At 41.5% G+C, this 13,151-nt stretch overlaps 1 protein-coding gene across 2 annotated transcripts in view; it reads left to right on the top strand.

The window, feature by feature from the left end:
- Positions 1-12,532, top strand: part of LOC144783971 (uncharacterized) — a 254,563-nt gene extending 242,031 nt beyond the window's left edge. Inside the window, exon 9 of one of the 2 annotated variants that reach the window (XM_078662697.1) lies at positions 8,769-12,532. In XM_078662697.1, coding sequence (XP_078518823.1) covers positions 8,769-10,906 — 2,138 coding nt within the window. In that variant the 3' untranslated portion in view covers positions 10,907-12,532. Of the gene's footprint in view, positions 1-8,765 lie in introns of both variants that reach the window. The other variant, XM_078662696.1, reaches the window with a different exon arrangement.
- Positions 12,533-13,151: the final 619 nt, after the last annotated feature.

The raw sequence follows: 13,151 nt of genomic DNA, 5'->3' as shown, positions 1-13,151 counted from the left end.
CTTTGATGAAACTAAAAGGTTTTTCTGTCTGTGGAATGCATTTTAGGCTCTTGCCTTTTTCTTGCATTGTTTCTATAGTTTATTTTCATTCTGCAGAAAATATGTAATTATGACTTTTTTTAGCCTATAGATAATGGTTGGGCTGCATATTATTAGTGTATACATGTATATGTGTATAATGTGTTTAGTACTATGTACTCTTGTTATATATTTACACATATATATGTATTTGGTTGTGTGTTCCGGGTTCCCGCTCATGGGTGCTTATGACTTTAATGAGTATAAGAGAACTAGGATTACAGGTAAGTAACTAATCCTTCTTGGATGAAGCAACTTGTCACATCGCAAGGGAGAGGCTCTGACCTGCCGTTTTCCTCACACTCTACTTGTCGTTTCAAGGTGTGGGATCTTGTCAAGATCAAAAGCGGTATGGTGGGGAGAGGGTTGTCAAAGTTCAAGGGACCCTTCGCTGTAAAAAAAAGTTCTTGATCATTGTGTTGTTCTTAAAAATAGTGAGTGTTGGAATTTCAGATGTGTCGCCTTGTATCAAAGAGGGGTTGCAATTTCACCACAGGACAAGCCCATCTGTTCCTTGAGCAGTAGTGGTTATGTTCTAGCTCAAGCCCCTGAGGAGGCTACTTCTTCGACTCCGTTGGGTGGAGATCGTGATGGTGGGTGTAGTGATTCTCTCATTTCTGGTAGTCACTCAGTACATGCGTCAGACCCTGTATCAGACAGGCTTGGTCGTGCTTTTAGGTACTGCAGACCACCAGTTTATCTTCAAGACTTCATTTGTTAGATCAGGTTCAATTTGTTTTAAGTTTGTTTTGGTTTGGTTCTCACTTTCTTGTTTTTTTTTCTCCATTTTTGTTAACATTGGAAAGGAAGATGATGTGTAGTACATAGGTTACTTGTGTTACAATTCTAGTCTTTCTAGAATGTTACTTACATGACTTGTATTCCACCAGAATGCTCTTGTGTTTCTGTTCTATGTTTTTTGGTAAGCAAGGGTTCTATTCCACAGCAGTTGCTTGAAGCCTCTGTGGAGAAGAGTCCGCTCTTGTCTCTTCCTGTGTACTTGAGTAAAGGACTTCTCAACTTACCTGCTGTTTCCTGCAATCGTTATTTACCAAACAGTGCAGAAGAAGACCAAGAAGCAGCCTCCTGAAAGCTTAAGGGCTCATTCCACCAGAACGAAGGCTGCTACCACTGCTTTAGCACGTGAGGTCCCAGTCCTGGACATCAGTCAGACAGTAAATGTGGGCATTTCTGCACACATTTACCAAACAGAACTGCCGCCTTGGCAATCAAATCTGCAGGGACTGCATTTTCAGCTGTTCAGGACTGCAGGATTTCCTAGCCTGAACTTGTCTGCAGTCCCTCCTCCGGGGATGGTATTGCTTAGGTATCCGTTCAAAGGTAGGGAATCTGCAGCTAGATGTCTCTATCATATGGACAAGTTACTTACCTGCGGTAACTCCTTATCTTGTAGAGACATGATCTAGTCGCATATTCATTACCGACTCACCCATCCTCCCACACTGCAGACCGATTTCTAGGGTCAGGGCTGATCCCTTTCAGGGTGCTAGATTTTCAAACACACTAATGTGAGTACACTTCATGGCTCAGCACGTCTTCTGTGCAAAGTCGTGAAAATGTAACTGACATCAACGCACCAAGGTGGCACCGTCATAGGTGACGGAAACATAATTTCCGGCGCATATGACGCCATGCGCATGTGACTGACGCCACCTACTCCGCGCAGGGATATTGATTGAAGAAAAATGTTCTGGATCCAGTCTGATACCTGGGAAATCCAAAGGTAAGGAATCTGCGGTTAGCTCATGTCTCTACCAGATAAGACATTACCGAAGTAACTTGTTCATTAAGTATTTGCTTGCTAATTTTCTAGTTTTAAAGACCTTTATTCTTGTAACAAAGGCACAATACCTTTAGATGCAGGTGTGGTAGGAATTGGTGCAGTTCTTTGTCATGCTATTGCATTTCCTTTGAGAAAACTACAAGAAGTTGAACAAAGATATAGTACAATATAACATAATGCCTTAGATTGCACTTGGAGTATTGAAAATCCAAAACAAATGTTTGGGGCATGCTCTACGTTCCTTGCACTGACATCAAGCCTTTAATTTACCTTTTGGGAGAGAAGGGAACAGGGTTTGTATCATCTAGACTCATTTGTATCTCATCTTAAATACAGGAGCATCATTATAGAGTTTTTGCCAAGGGTCTTCACAGGTGATCATTAAAACAGGGTTTTGCTTAGGGGCAATATGTTTGTTGTTACTGAAAGTTTATGTGTTAGGATTATTGGTGCTGTACTTTCTGATCATTTGAGTAGCACCGCAACAAAAAAAAAGTTAAGGCAATCTTTTTGTGGCCTGCTATGAATGGCAAGTATAGGATTATGTTAACAATTGTGAAAAATGTTGGTTAGCCAGTAAACATTTGAAAACTGAAGACACTCATTTATTGTCTATCTCTTTTTTCCTGCAATAGTTGGGACAAGTTGCTTTGGAGTTTGAGGGACCTTTAACTGTTATGCCTTTGGGTATGCATTATTTGCTTGTGTGGGTTGCTTACTTTTCAAAATGGGCATTTTATGATTTTCTGGAGACCTTAAATATGAAGGAGGTAATTGAGTTTCTGTCGAAGATCCTTGCTCTGGAGGGATCACACAAAGAGTTTATTACTGATAATGGTATTTAACTGATTTTCTGAGGAAACAGGATGTTAAACCTTTTGCTGTTGCCCTTTATAGCCCACATTCCAATGGAACTGTGTACAGGCCAATCAAATGATAAAGGAAAGCATTAATCTGCAGATATTTGTAGAGTTGAAATAGTGGAGTTTTTCATAAAGAACATTGAAGCATATCATAATATCACTCCCAGTACAACTGGTCTTTCTTCTTTCAGTCTAATAAGGGAACATGATGCTAAAACTGGCTTAGTGAATGACCGGAGGAGAAAAAGGGTGAACGGTCATCTGACAGAACTAATCTCAAGCAAATGTTGTTTCGATTACAGATAAGACAGTACAAGCTTCAGGCACACTATAATAATAATAACTTGTGGTCAGAAAGTTTTTCAATGGGTTCTTGGGAAACATTGAGGCATACAAACTCTCAGAGATTAATTTTGTTGGACCATTTATGGGTGCTAAAGATGCCCATAGCTCTGTCAACTTGGCTGATGACAGATGGTGGGCTCTCGGTAACTTTGGAGAAGCCCACTTAGGTTCCTAGGAAACATGTTTTGATCTAAGTGTGTGTGTGTGTGTGTGTGTGTGTGTGTGTGTGTGTGGTAGATCTTACCTGCAATTCAGCTGGTTTGTTCGAATATTGCTATCTTAGTTCCTGCTTCTTTCTTGTTGGATTGAGACAGTCCTGGTGTTTTTCCTGAGTCTGAGGCTACAATGCACAGAATTTCGTTCATGGATGAAGGTAGTGAGTGTGGTTTTCTACATGAGAATCAGACCATGTGTACCTCTAATGCTGACAGTAGAATGGAGACCCACAATGTTTGCGTTTCTGGGAAGCCAATGCTTTTATAAGATCATGTGGATTGATGTTTTTTTGTTGGTTTCTTGGGCAAGGGAGCTTTTGTATCTTTGTCAACGTGTATATTTTGTTTAAACATTAGTTCTATTAATTATTGTTTCACTATCCTGCAGTTTATGGGATTGAGCTGTGTCACAAGGCTTTACCTTGTATGCCAGCGTGAGTTCTGGTCCCAGAGACTCTGCTGTCTTGGAAATGGTAGACCGGAGTCAGTTTCCGCATGATACTGGCGGGTGGACCGTATTTCAGCCGTTAGTTCAAGCACCAAACAGATCCTTAACCAGCCCTCAGAGGCTCTCCGTTAGATTTGGGGGTCTCTAGTTGGCACAGGTAGGTACTTGTGACAAATAGGGACCCTTGCCTCTAGTCAGGGTAAGGGGGTACACTCCTAAAATAACCCCTGATCACCCCCTTGGTAGCTTAGCACGAGCAGACAGGCTTATCTCCGAGGCAGTGTGTAAAGCATTTGTGTCCACATCCAGTAACCAAGTGACAACACTACAGATGGACACCACACAGGTTTTATATCATAATAAGTATTCTTTATATAGATTTAACACAAGACCATAAACAACAAACATCCACAATACTGTACTTAAGATGGTAGTTTTAGCTTAGTTCTGTTCAGTTCTTAAGATGCGACACTTTGTGTCAATGTACCTTACGATGCGATGCGCTTCCACAACAAAAGTGTTGCAGTTATGGAAATGCGGCAAAGTTCCGGTGCGAAGAAATAAAGACGTAAGGATCTTCCAGATGCGGCACACTTCTCCGATGTTGCGAGAAGTCTCGGCTTGATGCGTCAGCTGCAGCAGTGACACCCTTGTTCAGAGATGCGACGACGGCGGCTTTGGTGGCGACACTCTTCTCCCTCGATGCGAGACGCTTCCGCTCGATGTGGCAACTGCAGCGGCAAAACCCTTGTTCAGAGATGCGACGATGGCGGCTCCGACGGCGGCACGCTTCTCCGTGGATACAGCGGAGACATCCTTGTTCAGAATTGAGACGGCAGCAGCTGCGAAGGTGACACACTTCTTCTTCGGTGCGAGACTCTTCTCTCGATGCGGTGCAATGCGTCAGCTACAGCGCCGACATCCTTGTTCAGAAATGCTACAGCTGCGACAGCAACACGCTTCTTTGTCGGTGCGAGACGCTTCTCTCGATGCGGTGCTATGCCTCAGCTACAGCTGCGACACCCTTGTTCAGAGATGCGACGGCAGAGACTGCGACAAGCTTCTTCCTCTTGAGTTGCGCTCCAGCTCCTTGCGACACGCAGTTTCTCAGAAGGCCCAAAAGAGCAGCATTCACTTCCCAAGGAACTCTGGGGAGCAGGGTTTGAAGTCTGTTGTCCCGGAGACTTCATTAGGAGGCAAGCTCTGTTCCAAGCCCTTGAAGATCCTTACAAGTTGATGAAAGCACACAAAGTCCCTTTCTCCTCTCTTTGGCAGTCAGGCAACCCCTGCAGGCCAATCCCCTAAGCAACACTTCAGCTTAGGGATAGTCTCTCCTCAGTTTCTTCAGGTTCCTCTCCTCAGCAAAGGTTTCTTGTTGTTGTCCAAAAGTGATCTAATTTCTTGGGATCAGGGTCCCAATATTTATACCCCAAAATCCTTTGTCCTCTGAGGGTAGAGGGGCCTTTGCCCAGTCCAAACCAGTTTTGGAGCACTCTGTTTACATGACTCCTTCTTTCCTTGAACAGTGCAGAGCAGAAACATCAGACACCCCACAGGAGGTGGAGCCAGCATTATGGAGGGAAAGCACAGCCCTGGAGCACTTTGTTGACATGATTCCTACTCTCCTTTCACAGTGCAGGGAAGAGACATCAGATGCACCACAGGGGGTGGATACAGTACTGTGGGGGGCAGGCACTGTCCTATTCAGGTCCCAGGTGCAACTCTTCCCTCCCATCTAGATGCAGATCTCTCTATTCACCACTGGGCGGTCTCACCCTATCTCCTGGAACCCCCCAGCCCTGTCACTCACAACTCCAGACAAGGAATACACAACCTAGCAGAAGCAGGCTTGGAACGTTAGAGAAGAAAATACCTACTTTCTAAAAGTGGTAATTTCAAACACAGAATGTTAAAACCAACTGCACTAAAAGATGTATTTTATCATTCTCAGTTCAGGCATACTAAACTTGAATTTCTACCATGTTCTCTGGGTCAGTTAGGATTATAAAATGTAATAATCTAACTGCCCATTCTGGCCTATGGAGAACAGGTAGCCTTGCAATAGTGAAAAACGAAAATGGCTGTAATTCGCTATTAGGACATGCCACACACATCAGGGATTGTCCTACCTTACACTTACAATGCAACCTGCCCTTGGGCCAACCATAGGGGTGTCTGATATGAAGAAGAGGGACTGTTTAGGGACTGGCAAGTGGGCACAGGTGCCCAGTCAGCATGGCAGTACCAGACTACACACAGGCTCTGCAATGGCAGGCCTTAGACACACTTTTACAGGCTGCTTCTGTGGGTGGCACAACCAGTGCTGCAAGCCCACTAGCAGCATTTGGTTTACAAGCCCTGGGCACTACGTGCACTGTACTAGGGTCTGACCAGTAAACCAAAACGGCCAATCATGGAATTACTAATTCAATCATCAATTTACAATAGGGAGAGCATATGCACTTTAGCACTGATCAGCAGTGGTAAAGTACCCAGAGTCGTAAAACCAACAAAAACAGGTCAGACAAATTACAGGCGGAAAGCAAAAAGTTCAGGGATCACCCTGCAAAAAGGACCACGTTCAACACTCTCATTGCCCAAAAAAAGCCCTTAGCTGGCCCTCAAATGCATACTTGTTTTTTTCACAGGACCGCTAACAATAATCTTACAGTTTAATAGCAGTATTAATACACGTTCTGCACAGCACTGCATGCAACTTGCAGGTCACGTGTTCAGATTTCAAATGGTAATTCAGTGGGTTCATAAAAATTATAAAAATAACATATCCTAGGCAACTAATAGGTCCTATATGGATAACAAATGCTATAGTGACACAAATACTTGTAGCCTAACACAAATAACCCTCATGTAGTGCACTTCAAATACATGTATTGACAGTAGACAAAAAAGTGATATTTATAGTTCATTTATTAAAAATATAAAATTTATTCAATCACAGTTCAAACATAATAAAAAAGATTGTATTAGAAAATATTTATCCAAATGATCATATTTCAAAATGGCAATCTTGTCAGTTTATATACACAATTTTGTTTTAAAAAAAAGATTTTTAACAATACAGCAAATCAAACAAGTGGTGTAAACGATCTGTCTGAGACAATTTTGTTTTTAAAAAAAGATTTTTAACAATACAGCAAATCAAACAAGTGGTGTAAACGATCTGTCTGAGACAGATCGTTTACACCACTTGTTTGATTTGCTGTATTGTTAAAAATCTTTTTTTTAAAACAAAATTGTGTATATAAACTGACAAGATTGCCATTTTGAAATATGATCATTTGGATAAATATTTTCTAATACAATCTTTTTTATTATGTTTGAACTGTGATTGAATAAATTTTATATTTTTAATAAATGAACTATAAATATCACTTTTTTGTCTATTGTCAATACATGTATTTGAAGTGCACTACATGAGGGTTATTTGTGTTAGGCTACAAGTATTTGTGTCACTATAGCATTTGTTATCCATATAGGACCTATTAGTTGCCTAGGATATGTTATTTTTATAATATTTGTGCCCTGACCTAGGAACTATCTAGCATTATCAGGGGGTCCCTTATTGTTATATAATTGAGTGGGTTCATACATTTGTTTCAGAGGTCTTTTTGTAACTTGTATGTCACAAGTCGTTATTCTTGCAAATAGTTCATTGGGTTCTGAACCTGCCGCAAATAGCTAGGTATGACCTATTTGACATATGTTTCAATCCTTTTGGGACTGAGGAAAACTTTGGATATTGATAAAATTGATATATCGCCTAATTTCAGTCTATGGTCTGACTTGGCCACAGCACCCAAATAACCAATCTGCTTACCCTTGCTCATAACTGTATTGCAAAGGACCACCTTTCGTCCTTCCCCTCCTACAACTCGCTGACCTTTATACCCAGGACCTGTTACAACTTTGATGTCCACTATCTCAACCAACCACTGTATCAGAGCCAGTACTTTGATCACCATTAGCTGGAAACGTACGTATTTAATGTCACATGCCACTACTTACATTATATTTTTTTAAAAAAACATTAAATAACATTTAATTTACCATTGCTTTCTGCTAATACCAATCCAGATGTAAACTCTACCTTAAATTACATTAAAATCAGTTATGTTGAATTATACTAAATAGTTAAAATTAACAAAATTGGAATACCAACCGTAGATCTAATAGATGTACTTTACCCATTATGCCAGTGTTTGTTGTGGAGCTACTGACATTTATAAGTAATCTTAACCTAACCCTAAGCCTACACTAACCCTTTAATTTATCTTAATGTACTTGTGATAAAATAATAAGTAATATAATGTAACCCTAAAGTTAACTGTAACTTTCCTTTACACCTTAGCCTCACCCTACTCCTGACCCTAGCCTTGAATTACATTACATTGAATAAATTAACTTAACCTAGCTTAATGCTAACATTTGAACTTACCTTCTTGAAAGTAGTGATATTCTTAGTTGTGACGTAGTGCTACCTATTTACTGGCACCCCCCTGTCGTCAATTTGAAATGATAAGGTTGCACCTGGACTGTTACATCTTGATGGAAAGCATGTTAGGTTAATGAACGTGCTACTTCAGCCCCTTCATCCAAAACGGGCATGCAGAGAAGATGAACACTGCTGTGACTGGTGGAAATAGGTAAGGTTTACCAGGATGGATACATGTCCTAAGAACCCCCATTCATACCAAATCATCCTTGCGGGCCTTTCAACATCTATACTGTGTTCCTAGCCATACCGAAAAGTCTAAATTGATAAGACTTTTTTCTTCCATGTCCGCAAGTAATGACATTGTCAAACATTCTGAATGATACTTTCCAAAATCATGCAATCTTACTTCTAAAGACCGGATGATTGATGAAAGCATCACACTATGATTATAGATTTCACTGTATAAATATATAAGCGCATCCTGGATTATGTGAGCTCTGAATCCCAGTCATAATGGAAAATGTTCATTTCAAACCTCTTTTTCCTTTTTTCGCAGCAGTTCCAGTAGTTAACGGTGACGAGCTGGTGCCTCTTGTAAAGCAGGAAGAAGAAGAAACTGTTCTGGAAAATGGAAATGAGGACATTTTGCGGTTGCTGGTCACAGCAGGGTTTGACTGCAAACCAGAAACAGAACAGTTGCAGGTCCAGCAGAAGCTGCACGAAAATCTCTATCTAGGTGAAAACGATTTTTTTCGACTGCAGAATGCCAAGGAGCACTGGGAGAACCTAGCCTTGGGAAGATCATGCAGTTGTCCCCATTGTACACTGTCCTTCAGCGATGATAAAACTTTGAAACCACCACTAAAAAAGCGGCGAGGTAGGAAGAAAGGTCAAACTGTAAAGAATGAAGACACGTTAGACCCAACATATCATCCAACAAAATACCAGCAAATCCTCATGGGGGTTAAACCCCATGCATGTAGCAAATGTGGGAAGCGATTTAACCAGAAAGGCAATCTTCATGTGCATCAAAAAATTCATACGGGGGAGAAACCGTTTGCATGTGGTGATTGTGGTAAACGATTCAGCCAAAAAGTCAACCTGACAGCACATCAGAGGTCTCATCTTGGCTTGAAACCGTTCACCTGCACAGAATGTGGAAAGCATTTTACCTGTGAGCAGTCTGTCAGAATGCACCAGAAGATTCACACTGGTGAAAAGTCATATTTCTGCACTCAGTGTGGAAAAGGATTTATTCAGAAAGGTAATCTTAGCACTCACCTGAGAATCCATACAGGAGAGAGGCCACATGTGTGCACACTATGTGGCAAAGGATTTACCCAAAAGGGAACTCTCGTCACCCATCTGAAGTCCCACACCAGACAGAGGTCATATGCATGTAGAATATGTGAGGTACGGTTTGATGAGAAGGAGAAGCTTGCTGAACACAACAAGATCCATGGAAATGGATTCCCTTTTTCATGCCATTTGTGTGGGAGGCAATTCAATCTCAAGGGCAACCTTAAGAAACACCTTATCATTCATGCTAGACATGGCTCCTATCCCTATCCAGAAATGGACGGTGACAGTAAGAAGATATTACAATTTATTGTTGCAGAAGCATTTCTGTATAATCCAGTAAAAGAAGAGGATGTTGGTGGTGGAATCATGTTAGGTGAACCTAATCAGGGGGATAACTATTTTCTCCAACTTGCGAGGTTTGCTCAACACCAGGCCAGTCCCATTCTGGGGAGTCCCTGCACCTGTCTTGAATGTGAGACCTTTCTGAAAAACAAGCATATCCCGAAACCACAGCATGTGATTCGACGAGGAAGACCTCGTTCCCAAATTAAATTTGAAAATATCTTCAACCCCTTGTTTCCTTCAGCACAGTACCGGCGAATTATCAAAGGAGAAAAAACCCATGAATGTGATCAGTGTGGAAAAAGATTTAACCAGAAAGGCAATCTTACTGTCCACCAGAAGACACACCTACCAGAAAAGCCTTTCAGATGTAATGAGTGCGGTCGAGGGTTCTGCCAGAAGATCTCCCTTATCACACATGAAAGGACACACTTGGGGTTGAAGCCATATGGCTGCTCTGAATGTGGAAAGCATTTCACATGTGAACAATCTGTTAGAATGCACTACAAAATACACACAGGTGAAAAGTCCTATTTTTGCCCCCAGTGTGGAAAGGGTTTCATACAGAAAGGCAATCTCCGGGTACATCAGAGAATTCACACTGGGGAGAAGCCATATACTTGCACATTATGCGGGAAGAGCTTTGCCCAGAATGGAACACTGAAGGCACATCACAGATCGCACACCCGGGAGCGATCTTTTTCCTGCGGAGTGTGTGACAAAATATTTTCGGACCAGGCAAAGCTTAAAGTGCACAGCCAGATCCATGGGACAGATTCACTGTTTGTCTGCCATCGTTGTGGGCGAAAGTTCAGCCAAAAGGGTAACCTTAAGACCCACCTGAAAATCCACTCTGGAGAGAAACCTCACAAATGTTCTCAGTGTTGGAGGAGCTTTCGTCAGAGGCAGCACCTTCTCAAACATCAGCTCTGTCACAGAGGTGGCAGAAAAATTATATTTCGTGGCCGAAAGCCAGGAAGCACCAAAGACACAAACACAACGTGTGATTTTGTTGCTGCCCAGGACAGCCAGAGGCAGGAGATGACTGCATGACGAGCCTCAGTGTCCGTAATCCTACAGCTTGACAGTGGCCTATAGCTATTCTCCTCCCTAAACAGAAGCTATTCATTCAGCAGTTGAAAGTTGCAAACTATCTTCAGAATTGCAGTTTAGAAACAAAGTTGTATTGTTTTCTGGTGCTGGAGAGTGGAGTTGCATATCCCACCACTACATCCAACCAAAGAGAATGAAATACTTGTAGCATCACTGATACATCAGGATTTGTTTAATGTCTCGTTATCTTCAGCAGGAGCCTCAGGTGGAGTAAAGGATCAAGTGCTGAAGACCGGTAGAAGGAAGAAATTAAGAATAACTGCAGTTATAAACAATTAAATATATGGTAGACATGGCGTTTGTGAAGGTCTGAAGCCAAACGTGTCCTCTCTAGGTCCTTCAGACCAGCATTGTCATAATCAAACTGATGTTAGAAACAGAAGAAGCAGCATGACAAAAGGGGCAGTCACTTCCAAACTTTGATTGTTTTGTTTTTTTGCCTGTGTGACTTGTTCTACCCAGTTATATAGTTTGGGTAGTGGGTCTATCAACATGTGGTGCACATTTAAAGACAGTCCCTCTTTCTCTACTTCTAAATGTCATAGTAGAACTGAAACAACGACGGACTTGGTGGGAAATGTGTAAGAAAAGTAACCCTCCCAGTAGTGCTTGATCATGGGAGTAAATGTGAAGCTAGTGAATAACTGCATTACATATCCGCTACAATACCTGTGTATAGGTGGTAAACTGAAGGGCAACATTATGTGTTTATTTCCGGATCGATCTACATCCTAAGGACTGTTACAGCGCAGGTGTGGAGTAGCGGGTCATTCAATGTTTGGGAAGCAATCACAGAGACCAGCCTTTCATTTGCAGGGAAATACTGAAAGCGTCTAAGTGAAAATTATCCTCCCATTTAGATTATCCTCCACAATGCAGAAGGAATCCCTGACATCCCGTGGGAGTAGTCTGGCCCATTAGCTCAAGTCTACTAGGCTTGGAAGGACCAGAAATCTTGAGTAATTGAGAAGTTCATTTGGTGAGCAGGCAGGTGTAGGCGAGAAACATTGTTCTAAGCGTTTGCAAACATAGTAAAGTGTCATATGGCTTCGAATGATTGAGAAACAACACACATCAGAAACAACAGTGTTGTCAACGGAAGTGGGAAGGTTGGGTTGGCTTGAAGGCATGGTTTATTCTCATAGGAAAAGTCCTAACACAGATATTGTGATAATCTTGTGCAAGAGAGCTCCTCATGGGTGCGATCCCGACTTGGAAACAAAAGAAAATAGTACCTTGCAAGAGGGCATAAACATCGAGAGTGTGTAAACATCTTGTTTCCGACTGTCTAACTGCAATAGTTAGCACTAATTATGGAAACAAGGCAGTACACATATAGTGAAGCTATTGGCTTCTACAATTCTACCCCAATTATGCTAACACTCAGATACCAGAAAAAGTTGTTGAATGATTAACTGAAGGATATAATTGTATGTACGCCAAGGTCTCAAGAATCAAGAAAGCGTCTTGTAGTCTTCAACATTCAAAGAGGTCAGAAATCCAGATCTCAAACTGAGATTTCCGTTTTATTTTTCAGTCTTCTTATTGACCAAGAAAGAAAAAAAATAACACAGGCAGTAAAAACAGGTATCGACTCATAACATCCAATACACATTTATCTGTTTTTTGAGAAATATAAATGTCCCGAACATAAATAACAAGTAGGAGATCAGGTATTCCAATTGTCATGCCACTGAAGGCTTAGAAAATACCTCTGTCATGTCAAGAAGGGAGACTAACTGTGCAAGTTTAAAGTCTTGGCACCACCTAAGTTGAAGCCTTAGTAATCTGTCTAGAATAGAAAGGTTAAAAGGTGGAAGCATTTGACCAATTTTTTTTATTTCAGAAGGCACTTCCCTCCTACCTTTAGGAGTCATCACTTCCGTTAGAAAATGAGCAGCGAACTTTACGCATGTATTACTGCATCCCACATGATCCTTGGAATCCACTTTATAGGTTAATATCAGTCATTACCAAAATTATTATTTGGTCTTCTTACCTATTCTACCTGCCCGCTCTACAGCCAGCTAAGAGCGTTCAGTTCAACAGTAATGAAAACCTAAATTAGTGCTTTCACAAGCTGCACCTAACATTGGGGCTCAAGATAGCCTGGTGCTAAAATGGTGAAATCCGTCAGAAGATCCTACCTATTCTGCACTCCATTGACTGAATTCCTAATCCAGCG

The sequence above is a fragment of the Lissotriton helveticus genome, chromosome 10 (assembly GCF_964261635.1).
Source record: "Lissotriton helveticus chromosome 10, aLisHel1.1, whole genome shotgun sequence".
In the NCBI taxonomy this organism is placed as follows: domain Eukaryota; kingdom Metazoa; phylum Chordata; class Amphibia; order Caudata; family Salamandridae; genus Lissotriton; species Lissotriton helveticus.
Note: the sequence above shows the minus strand (reverse complement) of the source record. Positions and strands in the feature narration are given on the sequence as shown.